Below are 19721 nucleotides of genomic sequence, written 5' to 3' on the forward strand. Positions count from 1 at the left end.
GGTGTATGTTTAGAATATTTGACAGTTTGACCACGTAGGCTATACTTCTTAATTCCATATATGCTTAAGTAATGATGATTGCGGGTTTCTTCTGCTTGGGTTTTTGTTTTTTTAGGAGAGGTTTTTGCAATATGCGGGAGCTGCAGTACTTTGGGAAATTGGAATCCACAACTTGCAGTGGTCCTCCAAACTGATGACCAGTGAGTTGGGTTTTGGGGGTTTTCATTTGTTCTCTTTGAAGTAGCTGGAGTGCTGGAGCAACAAACTTATTCTGGCTTTGAGTTTGTAAGCTAAGGAGTAAAATTTTATGGTTAGTAAAATTCTGTACTGCCATTGAACATTTTGGATGTTCAGGAATGTGTCTAAGAAAATATTTAACTTGGGTATGCTTTTCTAGTTACAAATGATGCTTCAGCCATTGTGACTGGCATATTTCAGTAGTTTAATTGTAGACATTTTGAGCAAGAAACTGCTATGGGTAAGTCTCAGTCCCAGAACTAAACAGGAAATTAGAGGACACATTTATAATCATAGAATCATATAATGTTTATTTTTTGTTAAGCTGTACAATACATATTGTAGCTATAAAGAGATGGGAAGAAATGGTTGTGTGTATATAAACATGACTGTATGAGAAGAAAGTTAAATGCAGCAGAGGAATTCAGTGTTACCTTAAAATGGTACCCAGCCTGTCACTGTTTGTATGATGCAGGAAAATAGGGCTTTTAGGATGTATTTATATTTGTCAGTGACTCGCTGTGTGATCTTGAATGAGTTCCTGAATTGTTTCATCATGTTTTCCCCATCTGTTAAATGAGGATGAGAATTCTTGCTCCATTAGAGCACTTCAGATCTTGAGATTAGAAAGTGCAATTTCTGTGTAAGTATTTATTGTGCTTTGTGCATGTTTGGCTAAGTTACCTTGTAAAAATCTTTCTTGCGGCAGTATGCCAAATTGTATTTTAGAATATTAATTAGGACAGACATATGTCTGAGACGCTATTAGCCTGTATTTGGAAACTGTTTTGTTCTTGTTTTCTTTTTCCCCACAGTGAATTATGGAAAGCCACCGTAGAGCTTCCTAGAGGAGTTCCTGTTTGTTATCGCTATTTTAAAGGGTACTTCCTAGAACCTAAGGTATGTACAACCTTTTCCATTTTAAGTTGGCTCATCCCTAGTATAAAAAAAATCCCTTATTTGAAGTGAAAAGGATTTTTTGAGTTAAACTTGAGTTTTTAGAAATAAATCTTAAATTGCAACATATGAAACATTAAACTACTTACAGAAATACAAGCAGTTCATTTCTGAAAATTTGTGACCATATGCCATTATTTTTGTTAAATTGTCTATCTTTTACCAGTGTTAGGGTGTTAAAATTGCAGCAGTAGTGAAATGCCTGACATGGTTAGAAAGCTTGAGTGATATGGTGAAGTTCTCATTAGTTATAGTAGGGCTATAACAACTTGTACATTTATAATTGAATATGGACTTCAGCAGAGCAAGGATCTCTAACATGGAAGTAAGTGATAGCAAGAGAAAAATGGTTAATTTGAGCAGGTGGATTTAAATTTGCCAAATCTGCTACAGATTTTAAAATTACTGTGGAACTTTTGTGGTGAAGCGTGAAAAGTATTAACTGGTTTTTGTGCTGCATAATTAACTTGTGTTAATCTCTTGGAGTGAAAAGGTGAAACAAGGAATGGGGCATCCCAGTGTTTTGTCTAGGTTTGTATATAGGTATTTGCATGACTGAGGTGAGGGGGAACCCAGGAGACAGACCCAGATGTGTTTTTGCAGGTACTGATGTGAGAATTGCATGTGAGTTGAATGTATGTGGTAGTATTCTGGTGTGTAACAATTGTGCTGGGTAAGTACGATTCAGACTACTTACCCTTCAGACTAGGGATGAGACTGCATCCAGAAAAATGTTGGACTAAGTTGTGAAAATAAGCACCGCTCTGTTTTTATTAATAACAAGTAATAATGGTAAGAAATAAGCCATTTAATACTATCTTTGCTGTATTTCTTACTCTATTAATATCCTGTAGCTATTCACCCTGGCCTTTAGTTCTTCATTGAAGTTGGGATTATGAAGACTGTAGCTATATGTGAGAACAAGTTATAGAATCATCTGATTTATACCTTCTATGTATTTTAAATTAGTGTTGAGAGTATGTAAGTGTGTGTCAGCTGGACTAGCCTTTCTTTCGCTGAAAGAAATATTTGACAGAGGTATCATCTCTGAAGGATACTAATTTTAAATGAAACACAATTCTGTCTTTTATTACAGCATGTGAAAACAATCTAATCTGAAACTGATGTTTAAATTGTTACTCTGAGGCAAAAGAAGGGAATGCCAATAATAGATTTCTTTTTTGTGAGGCCAGAAGTAGATCAGTTCTTACAGCCTACCAGCTCTTACATTTTTCACAGATGCCTCTAAGTTTAAGATGTAAGCAACAGCACATTAGAAAAAGCATGCTTAGTGAGAACAGATGGGCAGAAAACATGCTCATAGACAACACAGTTTCTGTTTTAACATTTGAAAAAGTTTACAATATGTATTGGTGAGTGTGTTTCTTTAAGTAGGTGCTCTGTATCGTGCACGCTTTATGTACCGTGTGATGCAGAGTCTGCCAAGGTAAGTATAAATTTTATGGAATACAGCATAAAGAGCTACTATGTATAGAAAGGAGCAAAAAGAAAAAAAAGGAAAACGACCCTGCAAAACAAAATGTGAATTGCCAGGGTAAATGGTTACCCACTTAGTGATGTTTAGCCTATACCTGTTTAGTGCACAGGGCTTTATTTCTTATAACACAAGGTCTTTGGAAGAAAAGAATTCCAGCTCCAATGTTTTATTGCTCTTTTTGTAAATTTTTTGTTTTGAAAAATGGAAAAGCAGGATCCCTTAGTTCTAACAAATATAATGCACAGTATAGTGCAAATGAGACACTGTATGGAGAACTTTAGCATTAACAACTCTGATAAGAAAAAGGTACTTCTAAGTTCTAAGTTAAATTATTCTGAATAGTCTTAAGTATGTTGAAGTCAGAATATATGAATTTGACACCACAGCTGAGTAAATCATGCTGAAGATGGCTCCAGTTGAACCTAGTGTTTCCTTCTTTCCAGATCAACTGCGTCTATGAAGATGCTTGAGATGGATGTGGTGGCAAAGCTGGGGGTGATCCATAGTTACACAGAGAAATAGTTCTCATATTATTCAAAATACTGCTACAAACTAGAAGTGAAAATGTATATAATCACATTTTCTTGGGACACCCCCCTGCAACCATAGCAGATAGGAAAGCATTTTCCTCATCTCCCTTAAAAAGTCATTTAGTCTCTGCTAAATTATTTTGCTTGAAAGATAGTACAATGAGATGGGCAGTTTGTTTGCACTGAAATCCTTCAATATTAACATGATTGTGCTTGCATAATTTTTTTCATAATATAATGAAATTTATAGAATTTTTGTATAAATGAATGTATATACAAAGATCATTTTACTATAAAATTGGTGCAAGTCTTTGCTCCTGCATATCAAGAGCTTTTACTATATTATAAACATGTTAATTATAACATAAGTCATCTTAAGCATTTTAAAAGAATACATTTATTTGATGAAATAAGACAGTAATTTAAACTGTTGTGCTTGAGGTTTTTTTGTTCCTTAGACATAGTCTGTATCAGTTATCTTATTGTAAAGATCTTCCCATGTTTTATTCTACACATACCCTCTGTTTGTTAGGAGTTAAGGGAGGTGTGAGACACCAAAACCCCTCTTGTGTGGAATTTAAGTCTTCTGTATACCATGTTTCAGGAGAATGTTTTTATATGTATTGTTTGCATCATGCATCTTTGAAAAATTCAGTAAGGTAAATACATACCTTACTCTGTTAAGCTGTGTTGTGTATTTTCCCAACAGTAAATAAGCGTGCAAGTTCAGGTTACTTATTTCAAGGGAAGTATGAAATAACTAAGCTATCCATGCATGTAGCAGGACTTTCAAAACTAGACTGTGAACATTTTCACACTCATGAGAATATTGCTTAATTATAGAGGCTTCAAATGAGGCTTAAATTTACTTTTCTAAAATATAAATAAATCCATTTAGTGTGTGGAATATAGTAATAAAGGTAAAACTTAGGTCTAGACTCAGTAATTTCTTCAGTATCAGACTACCTTAGGAAAACTTTTGAAGACTAATAACCCATTAACCTGATAATAATGAAGGAACACTTACGCCATGACGCACTGAAATAGCAGACTGTGTTAAACTGTTCTTGGAAATACTAGAGCAAAAAAAAAATCTCTTCTTAGCTCAGGACTTTCTGGCAGGTGACTTACATGTGCTGTTGCCTTACAAAGGCTGAATGACTTGATGGTTGATGTTTGGTTTTGTGCTTTATTATTGTCTCTTACATGGTACAGAAATTCATCAAGATTTTTGTCAGAAAGCCTGCACTGGCAGTTCAGTGTAATTTGCTTGGCTGTTTCGTGTTCTTGAATTAGATTAATGTTCTTGACACAATAGTTTTAAGAAGTGCAGTTGGATGAAAGTAGTTGGGTAGTGCTCTGAAGATCCTGTTTTCTTTTCCCTAATTCCTACTCTGTTATGTTGCCTTAGATCAGGAAGTTTGGAACTGGCCTCCTGAATTACAATTTAAATGTCTATTGAAGTGCTTTCATGTTTTAATTGTACTGAGAAAACAAGCACTTCATGCAAGGAAATTGTTGAATGTCCTTTAAGAGCTTTAAAATTACATCAGATGTTCGGCTAAATACAAATTAAGAAGCATATTATTTTATGTATTTGCTTTAAAAAGAAAAATCTGTTGTAGTAGGGAAGGATCTATGCCATACAGTGCCCCCTACTGTAATCTCAGTGTACTGCCCACTGGAATGCTTGATTTGGATTGGCCTTTTGAAACAGCCCTAGCAGAGGCCGACTCTTTTGTTAACCTTACCGTACCATGACCACTGATGACACATTGTTAACTTCTGCTACAGGCTGATCTGAACTGGGCTGTTGTTCAGATGTGGTCAGGATGTGGCACTGAAATTACATCAGATTTTAACCTCGTCGTAGCACTGATTTCTGTTACATGTGATTAAAACATTATTTAAATACCCATAAACAGAAAGATAGTTTGAGCAGGGATTGCGAGAGGCCTCACAGTCACATCTGTGCCTGTTCTCTAATCCATTGCCCTTTTTTTCCAGGTAGTTTCCTTGGCTTTTCTTAGTACAGAAAGTGTTTGAGGGTTTCTGGGTTTAAGTCATAGAATCACAGAAAGGTTTGGGTTGGAATGGGCTTTAAACTCATTTAGTTTCAAGCCCTCTGCCATGGGTAGTGACACCTTCCACTAGACCAGGTTGCTCCAAGCGCCATCCAACCACGCCTTGAACACTGCCAGGGATGGGGCAGCCACAGCTTCTCTGGGCAACCTGGGCCGGTGTCTCACCACTGTCAAAGTAAAGAATTTCTCCCTAATGTCTGATCTAAATCTCTTTCAGTTTAAAGCCATTCCCCTTTGTCCTGTCTCTACATGCCGTTGTAAAAAGTGCCTCTCCAGGTTTCTTGTAGGTTTGCTTTAGGTATTGGAAGACTGTTAAAAGGTTTTCCCAGAGCCTTCTCTTCTCCAGGTTGAACAAGCACAGCTCTCTCAGCCTGTCTCTGTAGCAGAGGTGCTCCAGCCCTCTGATCATCTCTGTGGCCTTCTCTGGACTCACTCAAGCAGATCAACATCCCTGTTGTGTTGGGGACTGCATGATCAGACCACTGTATTCCTTTCAGGGAATGAATTTTTGCTGCATGTGTCCAGCATGTTGTGCTTATTGTTGGAATAATGTTACTTGAATTCTCATTCATAGCTTTAGGACCTAAAATTACAATTTACATTTACAGTAGTGTAAGAAATAACCCAGTATTATTATTTTAAAACAATAGGTTGGGAGTTTCTATAAGGAAAAGCCTTTGCTTACTTTTTTGAGAAAACTACTTAATCCATATTAGGACAGATTTGCATTCCCCAGGTTCATGAGCTACAAGTTCTGTATGTGTTCATGGGAGTTGCTGTTTGAGAGCTTGCAGGCCTCAATGATGTTAGGAAATTATACCCTCCCTGATGACAAACGCAGGCTTCACCTGCAGAAACTGAAATTGTGACATTCATGTGTGAATCTGCTGTGGAAGAAGGGAAAAAAAGCTTCTTTTTACTTTTCTGGAAGTCCACAAAAGTGATCATTCTGGCAGCAGTGACAGGATGGGAAGTAAAACTGCCCTATAATAACAGGAATAAACTGGGAACAACAGTATCTTATTTTGTTCACATTTACATACATTTAAACTTTAAAGCATGGCTTTAGGTGTTTTATTCTGACATGATCCTTAAGTATAGATGCCTCTGAATTCTTCAGAAAAAATTGCTTTTAGCTAAGACAGAGCAAACCCATCTAATCGAATACTTTTTGAATATTTGGTATTTGCTATTAACTCATCAAAAGCATAGTAGATTAAATGTGTTTGAGATACGTTGAGAAATCACATCTGTTACTAAAGAGTTAAGTGATTTGTAAGATAAAGCATTATGGTACTGTGTAATTGTGTAATTATGTAATTACTGCTGAGTTTGAAGTGTCTTGATGTCTTTGTTGATCTAAAGTCTATTTAAACAGGAACCTGAAATACTGGGATAAGTTGGCATTGAAGCTTATATGACTAGTAGCAACTCTTTTTGGAAATAGAGTCACTTAGGCCCAAAACACCAAAATGAGCTATTTGACAGTGTTTCCTGTGACTGATAGTGACAGCCATACAGTGTTAAGGGAAACATCTTGGGATGACTGAGCTGGGAACTGGACATGTTCTTTCTGTTGTTACCCAGTGGTTACCTCAAAGCCTTAACCTAGAAAGCTATTTCAAACTTAAATTGTTCTGAAAGAAGAGATTAAGTTACTGTTCTGAATACCTGTCTGAGTCTTGGCTGTGTCTGTCAACAAATGTAGTCTTTTGAGGGAAAGTAATTCTTTTTTTGGTGGAAGAGTGTAATTTATCCTACTCCAAATGGAATGCTGCCCAATTGGATCAAGTATTTGTGTTTTAATTAGATGGTAAATAATTTGCTCCTTTGTACCACAAATAAAGAAATGGTGGTTTATAGACTTGACTTAGTCAAGGCAATCTTGAGGGAGAAGCTACCCCTGCAACTGTTAACTGCATGAGTAGGTGCTGAGTGATGTTTGGAATTAGAGATGTGGGATATATTTTTTTCCTAAATTGTTGCTGTAATATCTTAAGGAAAACTCAAGCATGCTGAATGACTTCAGAGACAGTCTGGGGCTTTTTGTATCCAAAGGAAACTGAAGTAGTCCAGCGGAGTAGCTGGAAGCAGTAAAGATTTAAGAATTTTAATTGTTCACACTGTCAGACTTTGTCACAAACTTTGTCATATGTATGCCTGACGCATCAGATAGCATAATCAGCGGTTGCAGGGGTAAGAAACAAGTCTGATCTGTTCTTTCTTTCTCCTTCATTCTCTCTCTTTGTTCTCCCACTCTCTCTTTCTCCTACTTTTTCTTTCTTAAAGAGTTTAGTTCACAACCGTCCCAAACAGCTTCATGGGTAGAAAATCAGATCTAACAAAAGAAATTATTGCAGACATTTAACTTTTAAATTACAGACTATCGATGGTCCCTGCGAAGTCATAGTTCACACGTGGGAGACTCATCTACAACCACGATCAATTACCCCTTTAGGTATGGGCATCAACTGCATCTGTTTGAGGCATATGCATAAGATTGCTGATATGCTGCGCATTGGTTTGGAAGGATTGATAACTATAGTTTTAAAATATGTAAATTTATGAATGTTTTCAAAGTATAAACTTTTTCTTTGTGCAACATGGGCCTTACTCTCAAAATATATGTATAAAAATAAGTGGCTTAAAAATAGAGGGGACATGAAGCTCTTCACTACCATCCTTAAGATATGTGGGTTGGGTGTGTTTGTATTTTTCTTTTTTTTTTCCTAATTTGGAATTGTAATGATTTTCTGTAAGCTTAATTCTTTGAGACTAAGGATCCATATTATTTTTTCAGAGAACATGTGGGGAGGGGGAGGGTGTGAAGTCACTGCTGTTTCTATTTAACTACTGTTTCATTAGCAAAAATGTAAGGTAAAAATTCTTAATTAGGCTTAAGTAAATGGATTAATGTAAACAGAAACATGAATGGTTTTAAATGCCCAGCAATAAAGCTGCAGTTAATTTTGCTGGAAGAAAAGGTGGCATGCAGACTTGTCTACAAGTTCCTAATGGTTTTTTGTACAGGAGGAAAGTTTGGTTTGGAAGAGTGATTGGAATAACCTTTGAATGTAGCTTGTAATTTACATCTCTTGTGCTGCTATGGGATGGCATGTTTTATGCACTGTCTTTTCTAGGGTATGAAAAAGGTTATTCCCTCCATACTTAGGAGTTCCTATCTATTAAATGCTTTCTGATATGTTGAGAAAAAGCCTTCTAGAGAGAAGGTGGTATTGGAGAAACTTCTTGTTAAATATGAATAGTATTAAGATAATTCCTCCCCCCCTTAATTATTTTTTTTCAACTGAATTAGTTGTGTTTCTATTCCTGTAACAAGACTATGTTTGTGTATCTGTCAGTAACTAATTAGGGAGACAGACTACCCTCTGTTAGGGTCTAGACTTAATAATTGAGTTAAATTCATTCCAGTTAGGAAATTCCCCCCCCCCCCCCCCCCCCCCCATTAATCCTCAGTGCTTAATAAGCAGTCTTTAAGAAAGTGCAGCAAAACGAGGGTGTTAGTACTTGGTCATTACAATCCTGAATTGTTGCCTGTGATTATTAAAAATTGAGGTCTGGCCCATAATTCTTCTCAGAAAAAGATGGAATTAATGGTTATAGAGAAGATTTTATTAATACTTGTGTTCTGAGAAATGTATAGTTTTAGACTTAATGCAATTCTGTTAATGCTGGTGAGTTTACTTAGTGCCTTAAGATTTCAGTTACTAAAACTTTGGAGAGGGTAAAGATAAAAGTAAGGGTGAAATGAGTGGTTTGAGTATTTCATCCTAGGTTGGTTTCTGTTGCGTGGACAGAATAAGCATTTTAATTGATTTAGAAGCTTTAAGTATAAATGTGCAGGAAGGCACAGCTTTCTTGGATGCTTGCAGGAAACTTTGACACTAACAAGAAAAGCATCTTAGATTCTAGTAGGATGTAGATATCAGCAAAATACAGCAGCAGACTAGGAAATGATGCAGCCTTCTTGGTTTTCTCAGTTCAGATAACTGTAGGTAAAGCATCTTGGCATCTTGTGTGTTGATTGTTTTATTTTTTTCTTGCAGAAACTAAGAAAAAGCATAAATTAGGAAAAGGCTTTACAGATGTTTGCAGTAAACATGCTTATTCATCTGTTTCAGTTTTCCTACTTTTTTATTAGATGTACTTTGAAAGTGAAATGGACAAGTAGAATTAGCATAACTTGGAAATGATTCTTTATAATGTGGATATTAATTAATTTCTTCCATTCTTTTTCCCTCCTTTTAATTCTAGAAAATGAAATTACTATTGACGATGGACACTTTGGAATCTGTAGTAAGTGAGATCTACTGACCTTTACTTTTAACCACGTATTTAATTTTAAAAAGATTATGTGTTCTAGTTCAAAAATACTTGAAATACAAAGTTTTGACAGGAATTGCCTGTAAGTGATTATTTTCTCTGCTTATATAGTTCTCTTTGTATCTAGAATTTGTGACTTCATACTCAGGCTGTAAACCCTTCTAAAATTAATGAAAGGCTTCTAGGAAGAGTTTAAATATTGTCAATATGCTGGTGTTCAAGGTTGAAATTTGTACACTAGATCACGAGCATGTATATTTGGAAATACACAATAGACATAGCTTTCTTCTAAAACCTAGCCTTAAAAAAAACCTTTTGCCTATCAAAGTGTTATCATTTACACCAAATGTACACAATCTGCCTCTTCAGTTAGCCACATAACTGCCAAAACCTCTCATAAGCTCAAACCTCATGTTCTCATGCATGTATATGTCGGCAGTTCTAACCCACCTCTTAACACTTAACCCTGTAGTGCCTGAGGTAATTCTCTTTATCTTGTCTCATTCTTAAAGTGCCTGAGGTAATTCTCTTTATCTTGTCTCATTCTTAAATATATTAAGTCTTTATCATGTCTCATACTTCCCTTAAAGCTTTGCCATTTTTCTTCATATCCTGATTGAATGATAAGTTTTGCTAGGAACTCATCAAAACTGCGGGGTCTGCTCCAGTACATGGCCTGGCAGCCTGGTCTTTCTGGACATCCTGCTTATAGGCTTGCTTTTCCTGATGGTGAGGCTGAGGATTCTCCTCCGTGCTTTGTTTCCCCATCATATTTGTTGCTATATCCTATCCTGCATACTTTCACTGGCATTGGTTATGATGAGCTAATTTGACACCTGTATCTCAACAGAAATGAGCAGTCTCAAGTTGCATATGAATCTTCAGAGTACCTGTCAGTGTTATTCAATGTAGTGAGAGATCTCAGGATAAGGGAATGTTATGCCTACCTTTGGAGATTTAGACCTTGATACCATAAATAAAAGTAACATTGGAGTACTTAGTGATCTCCTGCAGACAGTTTACACGTGAAGCTGACAAGGATATTTTTTCCTATTTAATCCTCTTTAAAGCCAGCAAACAGCTGCAGTATCTTTTGTCTGTTCTGGGTAGTTCAGAAGAGACAGATGAAAAGATGCACTCAACAATTGCTCTGGAAATACTATTGAAGAAGGCAGGTGATAAGGAGGATTATCTGGAAGATGGAGTCAGAACTGTATTTATGTTTTTGTATATTAAAATATATAGATATCCCTAAAATAAGTTATTAAAGTCTTCTACTTTTTGTCCAATTTTTGCTAGATGGTATTGAAACTGTGGACACTGGGTGGCTGACATGTCAAACAGAAATAAGATTACGCCTGCATTATTCTGAGAAACCACCTGTAGTGATATCTAAGAAGAAATTTAAAACATCAAGGTTCAGGTAAGAGTCTGCTCATCTGAGTTTGCAGTTTAGCTCATGTTAGTTGTCAGTGCTGCTTTTTTACTTAATTAGTGTGGCCTTTAAATTAATTTTTGGTTGCCAGTAGGGATCTGCCCAGGTAGTTTTTGTGACTGTCACTTACTAAGGCAGTGTCACTTTGTGGACCATCTGTGTTTTGACCTCTTTTTTTTTTTCTCCTTTTGTAAGAGGGTATTGAGAATGTGGACTTCGAATACAGGATTTCTATGACTGTAACTGTTTCTTTGAGATACAACTTCAGTTTTACTAGTGAATTGGAATCTAAATTTAACTAGATTAGTTAGACTAAATCTAACTAGATAATCTACTAGTGAATTAGCATCTTACTAAATAACTCTTTATCCCATCTGCTACTTAGATGATTCAGAAAGGGATTTGGATTACTCATACATGCTTCCATCACTGGCATAATTAATTCTGTGTGGAAAGTTTGCTCTGTATAATAATGAATTCTGAGTCTTACAGAGAGGATTATTCCAATCAGTCCCAGATTTTTCAGTAATTACAGTCAATTTACTGTTAAATGATCATCTAGGATTTCTCAAGGGACTTACTGATTCTTACAGACTATCTTATTTATGCCTAATAGAATACATCTATCTGCCTTAATTGGTGTTCAAAGAGACTTAAAGTTGGGTGTGTGCACTTAGCAGCAGCCACCAGAATTCAGATACTGATCTTGGCAATTGCTGCTATTTTCAGTGCTTTTCATCTTAATTTTTTGGCATGATGGGTGTCAGTCTGCAAAGAAAGGCTGTCTGTTTGGAAGCCCAAATTGCATTTTGGTGGAGTGCTGTTTCTCAGACCATTAGTACAATTTTCACATTTACCCAAGTTCCAGTTTCAGAAGTGACTTGAGCACTTACAACTAAAATAGGCTTTAGACCACAGCTGCAAACTGACTCTTGTGAGGGCCCACTGCGTACGGTGCTGTCCTGTCGATGGTGTTGTTGAGAATTCTTGTGTTGCATGAGCTTCTGTTCAAGCTTCTCATTCTCCAGTGGTTCTAAAGACTCTCGTGTGACTTAACCATTTGTTTTGTATTTCTGGTTGAATAGAGTAAAATTGACTCTAGAAGGCCTAGAGGAAGATGAGGATGATGAAGAGGGCCAAGAGAAAACATCCCCTACTGTCCCTCAGAAAATGGCAAACACTGTGGAGTTCTCCTTAATAAGTAACAACGAATATAAATGTCGACACTCTCAGCCAGACTGTGGCTATGCTTTGCAGCCAGACCGATGGATAGAATACACAATACAAACCATGGAGCCTGATAACTTGGAATTAATCTTTGATTTTTTTGAGGTATGTCTCTCCTGCCATGAAGCAACTCAGGTCTGCCTTTAGGAGTTCAGAGTCAATTGCTGTGAAGATTTCACTGTTAGGATAGGGCTGTTGCCTGTTATCTTGGTTTCTTTTAGACTTGTTTACACAAGTTATAAGTCTTTTGGCTACTACCCCATTTTGCAGAAAAGTTTTGTGAGTCTCCTCAATAGGGCACAGAAAGATTTACAGTTTATGCTTATTTAGAAATTGGTATAAATTAGACTCAAATCTTGGTGTCTAGTGCCGCATGTAGTTAGGTTGGCTTGATTTCTGTCCTTTACCCAGGTTTTGCTTATCCTCCTTGAACCTGAGCAATTTGTATATGAACTAGTTACATAATAATTGTCTTATTTTTAAGAGATTTCCCTGAACTGATGCAAATTAAAACTGGATAGCTACAGATTCTCACTACTACTTCTGTTATGTTGCACTCTTTTTTCCCTAAAACATCTTAATATTCAAAGTCCTTTTAAAAAGAAAACAACTCTCATCCCTTCGTGCTGTTTATATAAAAGACAGTTTTAAGCATTCTCTCTTTTGTCTAAAAATACACTTAAGATCACTTATGCTCACAATTAAAAGTGGCTCCATAGTTCCTGAGCTGCCTATGGTCAGGTGCATGTTCTGCATGTTAGTTGCCCTTCTCCTTCCATACAAATGAATACAATGTTGTTATAAGCATATATATTATTCCAGTTCATGTTTTTTCTAAGTATGACTTGGGTGTTTAAGAAGATGGACTATTCCATGCATGCAATTTTGATGTGGGAAGCTTCTCAAATCTAAGACTTCTCAAAGACAATTGTACATGATTTTTGTAGATTTTCATCAACAATTTCATATTTCTAACAACAATTTGGAACATGGTCTTACACAAGTTTTAGCCTGAAATGAGTGTTTTCTGTAACAAAAAACTTCTGTTACAGCAGTGCCTATATATATATATTTCTGAGGAGAAAGGAAAAAGAGTTTGTTCAGAATTCTCACCTATGTATAACAAGAGATTTTTTTCTTTTTTTCCCCTTTATTTTGTTTTAGGAAGATTTAAGTGAGAAAGTAGTACAAGGCGATGTTCTTCCAGGTCATGTAGGTTCTGCCTGCCTCCTGTCATCCACACTTGCAGAACTCGGAAAGAGTGCTGGAATTCTTACACTTGCTATAATGAGCAGAAATCCAAGGAAGACAATTGGAAAAGTTAGAGGTACAGTTGATGCAAACAGATGCAAATAATGGATGATTCCAATTAGATTTATCTATTGACACATGAAGCATTTTTATTTTTCTTGTAGTGGACTTCATAATTATTAAGCCAATCCAGGGATACACTTGCAATATGGAGGCTTCCTATGCAAAGTATTGGAAACCAAGAACAACTTTAGATGTTGGACACAGGGGAGCAGGCAATTCTACGACAACAGCTAAGTAAGTTCCTTTGCATTTTAACCTGGGGATAGATTTTTGTTTAGTTTAGTTTCACTGACATTGGTTGAGGAAGTGGACAGTTTAAAACAAAAAGCTTCAACCCATAATCATTTAAGTCACTTCAATATCAGATATGGGTGTCCTGTAAAACAGAGACTTATTTGTATTTCTGTTGTTTCAATGGACTTTTGTGCCGTGCTGCCTCTACTAAAATCTTTTCCTTTGCTGTTATTTCAGGCTTGCTAAAGTTCAAGAGAACACTATTGCCTCTTTGAGGAATGCTGCTAGTCATGTATGTACACACATTTGCAGGCACCTAGTATTTGGATAGTTAAAACTAGCTTATGTTGTATGCTTGATTTCCATTATTCCATACAATGAATGATAATGATACTTCCATAAAACTACATGAAATCACCATGGAAATTTCTTGACAGAGAGAGGAAGGGAAGTAATAGCTAGGTTAGACTCTCATTGCCGATGTCCTCAAAAAAATCTGAACTTCTATGTATTATTTTCTGGTGGTGTTTTAATACAGGCAAAACTTTAATCTCAGTCCTGCAGAGACACAGGGTTGGAAAATTTTGAATGAATTAATAAAAATTTGGCTCTGCTGGATCTGTTGGCATACTTTCAAGTAGCAAAGGACTTGCTCAGGGGCTGCTGAATACCTAAAACTGGTGTCCAAAACTGAGATTTGGGAGCTGAGCTGGAAGGATAAAACAATCCTTTGTTTCAGTGCTTGCTACAATGAATATTTGGAATACTAGGATAAGACTTTACGTTTGGGAGATACTGTTTTCAGGTGCTTAAATTCTGTGATTGAGGTGGTCACTTTTAGTCCTTCTAGCAATCTCAGTCACTGAAGTGATCTGTGATGAGATTGATTTAGGCAGTGAGACACTGCAGCAGAGTAGCTGAAGTCAGAAGCACGTGCAGAGTTTCCTTGTCTAACTCCTGTTTTCACAGCAAAGACCTGTGGTTACAGTCACATAAAGACGCTGCTATGAGATCACCTGCTGCTTAACTTGTTGGGTGTTCATGGAGGCCTTTCAAAGGAATAATGCACAGACAGTAAAAATAAGTAAAAGAGTAATTTCTTTGTGTTTCTTCATATCCTTATTTCTGTCCCTCTTTTGAGAAAGATTGTACTTTGATCTTAATTCCTTTTTAAAAGAAAACAACACACAATTGAAAAGGACAGAAGAATACTGGATACAGCTATTTCTTCTCTTGCACGTGTTATAACATGCTGTTACTGTATTACTCACTAGTGAGTCCAGAAGGCCATCCCTATATGGAGTATCTCAATAAAGCTTTGCCAGTCTGTAGCAATTGCTCTTCTCTTGGTGGAGAGGAGGCAGGAAGGGCACCATGACAGTTTAAAAACATCATCTTAGCTTTTGTTTGAAATCAATACTTTGTTTACAATGCTTCAAGGTTACTAGAGTGTTTATAAGGGTTTATCAGAGCTGCATTATGGTAATGAAGATACTCTCCCATATGATCTTTTGTCATTTCTGATCCATTGTTGACTGTGATTTAACTGGTAACAGCCAGTTTCATTAAGCTTCTGGTTTATGCCCAGGACCTCTGAGTACTTGGCAGCTCTGCAGTTCTGTAGTCCTTATGCATAAATAGTTAATGGGATTTTGTTTTCTTCTATGTGTTTTTCAACTTTCTGTAGGGAGCAGCATATGTGGAGTTTGATGTACATCTTTCTAAAGATCATGTGCCGATTGTATACCATGATCTCACGTGTTGTATGGCCATGAAAAAGGTAAAGATGATATCTGTATTTTATCTTGAAGTGTAACCATTCCAGAAACTAAAATGCCCAGCTCTCATAGAAATAATTCTGGGGAATCAAGGGATAGAATGGGAATAAATGTGTAGGATTATTGTGTGCATGGAGTAAGAAAGTTGGATGCTTATTTTGATGTTGCAGCAACAGCATGTCAGATGCATGGTTTGAGACTGGGCTTAAAACACAACAATACAGATAAGCATTCTGACAGTGAAAATGGAGATCCTATGGCAGAGCAGACTGCAAGACAAATTCTCTCATTCTTCTTGGCACTAAGTCTGTGTTGTCAAACTTGCACACGTTGCACTATGTGGAAGAAGTTTAGTTTTGAACAGTTGTGGAAACGGAACTTTGAGTAAGGGAAATGCACGTTAAGCTTATATTGAATCAATGTTGTCTTGATAAGTAGAAGCTTCCTTATAATGAAGAGGAGAAGTGAAAATGGACAGAATTTCTTTTAAATCAGATCTTTTATTTTGGTTGTGGGGTGTGTGTCTAGGTTTTACCAGGACATTTTACTTACCAGTTTTTGAGACTGGATAGACAATAATAAACTGAACTGTCTTAAAGTGTTTTTTAATACATTTCTTTACTTGGAGACTTTTTTCTTTAATATATGAAATGATCAAGTTTTTACAGAATATATGTGCTAACCTTTTCCGAAAAAAGAGCAATAAACCATCCGACTTGCATGAAAGACCAAATTTTAATGTGTTTTTTGTTTGGTTTGGTTTTGTTTTTTTTTCCAAATTGACACATTTTATCTCCTGAAATCTGGTCATCTTACTCATTAGAATATCACTTGTATCTTTATAAATAAAAGGGGAAAAAATCAGTTGCCTTTAATGCTATCATATTAAAAGCATGTAGGCTTTTCTGTAGTTTTCAGCAATGCTTAATTATGTATTATTTTTCATCAAAGAAACTGGATACGGAGCCTTTGGAATTGTTTGAGATTGCAGTCAAAGAACTCACATTTGATCAGCTGCAGTTATTGAAGGTATTGTTACTTTGGCTAGTATGATATGCTATGTGTAGAATTTCAAATTGTGTATGAAGCTACACTAGTAGTAACTAGATAGTTTGGGGGAGTACAAGTTTTAAAACTTGTACAAGTAGAAATAGCAGCTAATTCCCAGAATATTACTATTGCACCGCATTATTTCATTACTTCTATTTTCTAGAAAAATGGTCTGCAACTTGTGTAGATCCATCCCATTATGCTAAAATTGGTATTTCCTAGAAAGGAAGAGAGGCTGAAGGTGGTGGTAGGGTTCATTGAAAGCCAGTGCTTTGGAGTCTTTGTTGAAGAAAAAGGTACCTGTTGCAAAGTGGTAATTTTCAAGTGTTTCTCTATTAACAAGGGAGATCGAAATTATATTGACTGCACTCTTGAGGTGCATGTGGAGGTGTAGAAGGTTCTGTGATTCAATGGTATGGATTGACTGGACTGGGTGTCGCTGTATCTTCTGAACAGAAGTGCCCTGCCGACATCAAAGGGGTGTCGGGATGAAACTGGGCTACTGAAGACCCAGCTGAGAGATCTGCCCTTGGTTAAAGAAACACATGGCTGGTCCAAGAACTATGTTTCTTTCTATTTAAAACTACTTGGTCTCCCCCTTTTTGAGGAGAGAGAATTTGAATGGAGCAAGGGAGTTTTCTCTGTGCCTGGCCTGATCACAGTATGTGACTACATTATAAAACCACTGTCAGCTCTCTGTCTGCACTTGTTTGGAAACAGTCTGACGTCTAACAGAGAAGGATTTAATATTTGGACTTCTTCACATCATGTTATATTATGGGTGTTTCTACTCTTGAACACATTTTCTGCATTTTCAGTAAGAAAACTTACAGTTAGTTTTTGAGCTTTCCTTGGAATCTTCACGTTCTAAGGTTTGAAAGAAATATATCATGTATTAGGATTTCCTTTATTCTTTTGCAAATTATTAAAACTGTGCCTATAATGGACCTTTAAACTTAAAACCAGTTTATAAAGAAAATTAGTTACATTTTATGTATGTTAAGATCTCCGTGGATAGAGTATTTGTTAATTTTAGCCTTCTTGTGTTCTTTAGCTGGCTCATGTGACTGCCCTGAAAGTAAAAGACCACAATGGTATGTACATTGGTTTGCAAGAGTCTTGAGGTTTCTTTGTTATCATGTAATGATATTTATATATACTGTGGTTGCAGTCACCTGTTCTAGTCACATTTGGCTTCTTCCTGAACATTTCTAAATGCTTTTGTAGTTACTTGGATTTTGTTTATGCAGTCGAGTTCTTTACTGGAAAGTAAGAAACTGGACAGAACTTCCTCCCTTGAGTAAGAGGGGACAGGATGGTAGAAAACAAATGCATAGATAAATATATCTTTATGAATAATCGTAACAAAATTGCCACTAATGTGCAGTCGTATGCTTCTCTAACCATACCTTTTTGGCAGCTCTTCAGAAGTGCTAGCAAGTACTTTGGTAACTGCTGTGGGGTATCTTACTGGTGCTGCCAATTTTTGGCCTTAATTCACCCCTTTTTGTAGCGGCAGCAAACTGGCAAAGTGTCTTGCACGTCCTGCCCATCTGGGAAAAGATAAAATAAACATAAGCCTTTTAAAGGCAAGGCTGCTTCCACTGGATCTGATCCAGTGACTGAAACAGTAAGGGATAGGAAAAGTTGTTTCTGATAAATACTCTGGCAAGGCTTTTAAAGGGGAGTCAAAAAATTTTCCTACTTGCAAAACAGGAATTGCCTGCACTGTTGTTGGAGAACATTGGTGTTAGAGGGAGGAAGTCTTAGGTAATCAAAAAGTAATCAACAGGTTGAGGTAATCAAAGACCTGATTCCATAGTTTACTCTTAAAGGCCTTATGACTTTCAGCTAGTCTTTTCTTGCTGGGATTAGCAGTACTGCTATTTGTTCTGAGACAATATTTTGTATTTCTTTCCAGCATCTTTTAAAGAAGAAGAAAACTCTGCTTTTGAGATGCAGCCATTTCCTTCTCTGCAGAGAGTAAGCAGTGAATGTAGAGCAATAGAGATGACAACTCTTGAACAGGAAAACAGTATTTTTCTTTCAGTTTTGCACAGATAGCAAGGGGTACCCAGTTTTGGTTTTAGGCCTCCGATATCAGTGCCGGTCCTGAGAACACAGGCTTTATTGTTGGCCATTGTAGCCTTTTCAGTGCTTCAAAGTAATAGGCTGTATATATTTCAAGCTTCTTAATTCATAAACTCAAGCTGTGTTGCTCCAGATATCTTCAGTTTTACAGCTGGTTGACATCCGGGCATTGCGTTTTAATGCATTGACAGCTGATTTCTAATTCTGGGGAACCCCTCCACCCCCCCACCCCCCCCAAAACCTCAACAAAACAAACGACACTCAAGCGCCAAACCAAACAAAGTAAGACCACCACCACCAAAACTCCCAGCAACAGTGAGAACCAAACCTGGTCTCATCTAGCAGAGCCAAACACAAGAGAAATGTTAACTAATTTCTAGTATGTTCCTACTTGTGACTACTTGCCAACTCTGGGCTTTGTGCTGGCTTTTTTTTCGCAGAAGCATCTGGCAATTGTTGACCAAACAAGAGTTTCATACATCTATGGTGATTTTTTTGTTTTGTTTTGTTTTCCTAGAACTACATTTTTTTTCACAGTTACTGTTTTTCCTAATGTCCAAACTGCCCATTAACATGCCTTTTAGGGACTTGTTTTGTACAATAATGCTACTTTTTGTTTGGACTGTATTATTTATAGGCTTGTGCCAGAGGATATAGGCATCAGGTACAGGTCATATGCCTCACTGTGTTTTTTACTGTCTAATCATTTTAACTACAGAAAATCAAGAACTTTGTGTAACAGAATAAACTGTTGAGGTTCAATTCCTCTGCCTATTTTGAGTCCCTAAATTTAATTTTCTTCCTGTGAGAAATGGCATGTTATTTCCCTCTCTGCTTGGTACCTTTATAGGGTTAAAGAATCATCTATGGACTTTTCCTTACCTTCATTAGCTGTTTGATTTAAAGTCGTTTGATTTAAAGTCACTTTCCAAATAATCTGTA

The 19721-nt window shown here is 36.6% G+C and overlaps 1 protein-coding gene across 1 annotated transcript in view; it reads left to right on the forward strand.

The window, feature by feature from the left end:
* Positions 1-19721, forward strand: part of GPCPD1 (glycerophosphocholine phosphodiesterase 1) — a 42370-nt gene that overhangs the window by 10939 nt on the left and 11710 nt on the right. Inside the window, exons 3-15 of the mRNA XM_034060672.1 lie at positions 116-200; positions 1053-1137; positions 7689-7764; positions 9582-9623; positions 10950-11073; positions 12171-12417; positions 13477-13639; positions 13728-13860; positions 14098-14152; positions 15548-15640; positions 16590-16667; positions 17743-17782; positions 18610-18671. Coding sequence (XP_033916563.1) covers positions 116-200; positions 1053-1137; positions 7689-7764; positions 9582-9623; positions 10950-11073; positions 12171-12417; positions 13477-13639; positions 13728-13860; positions 14098-14152; positions 15548-15640; positions 16590-16667; positions 17743-17782; positions 18610-18671 — 1283 coding nt within the window. The remainder of the gene's footprint in view (positions 1-115; positions 201-1052; positions 1138-7688; positions 7765-9581; positions 9624-10949; positions 11074-12170; positions 12418-13476; positions 13640-13727; positions 13861-14097; positions 14153-15547; positions 15641-16589; positions 16668-17742; positions 17783-18609; positions 18672-19721) is intronic.

This window comes from Melopsittacus undulatus, chromosome 3 (genome assembly GCF_012275295.1).
Source record: "Melopsittacus undulatus isolate bMelUnd1 chromosome 3, bMelUnd1.mat.Z, whole genome shotgun sequence".
In the NCBI taxonomy this organism is placed as follows: Eukaryota; Metazoa; Chordata; class Aves; order Psittaciformes; family Psittaculidae; genus Melopsittacus; species Melopsittacus undulatus.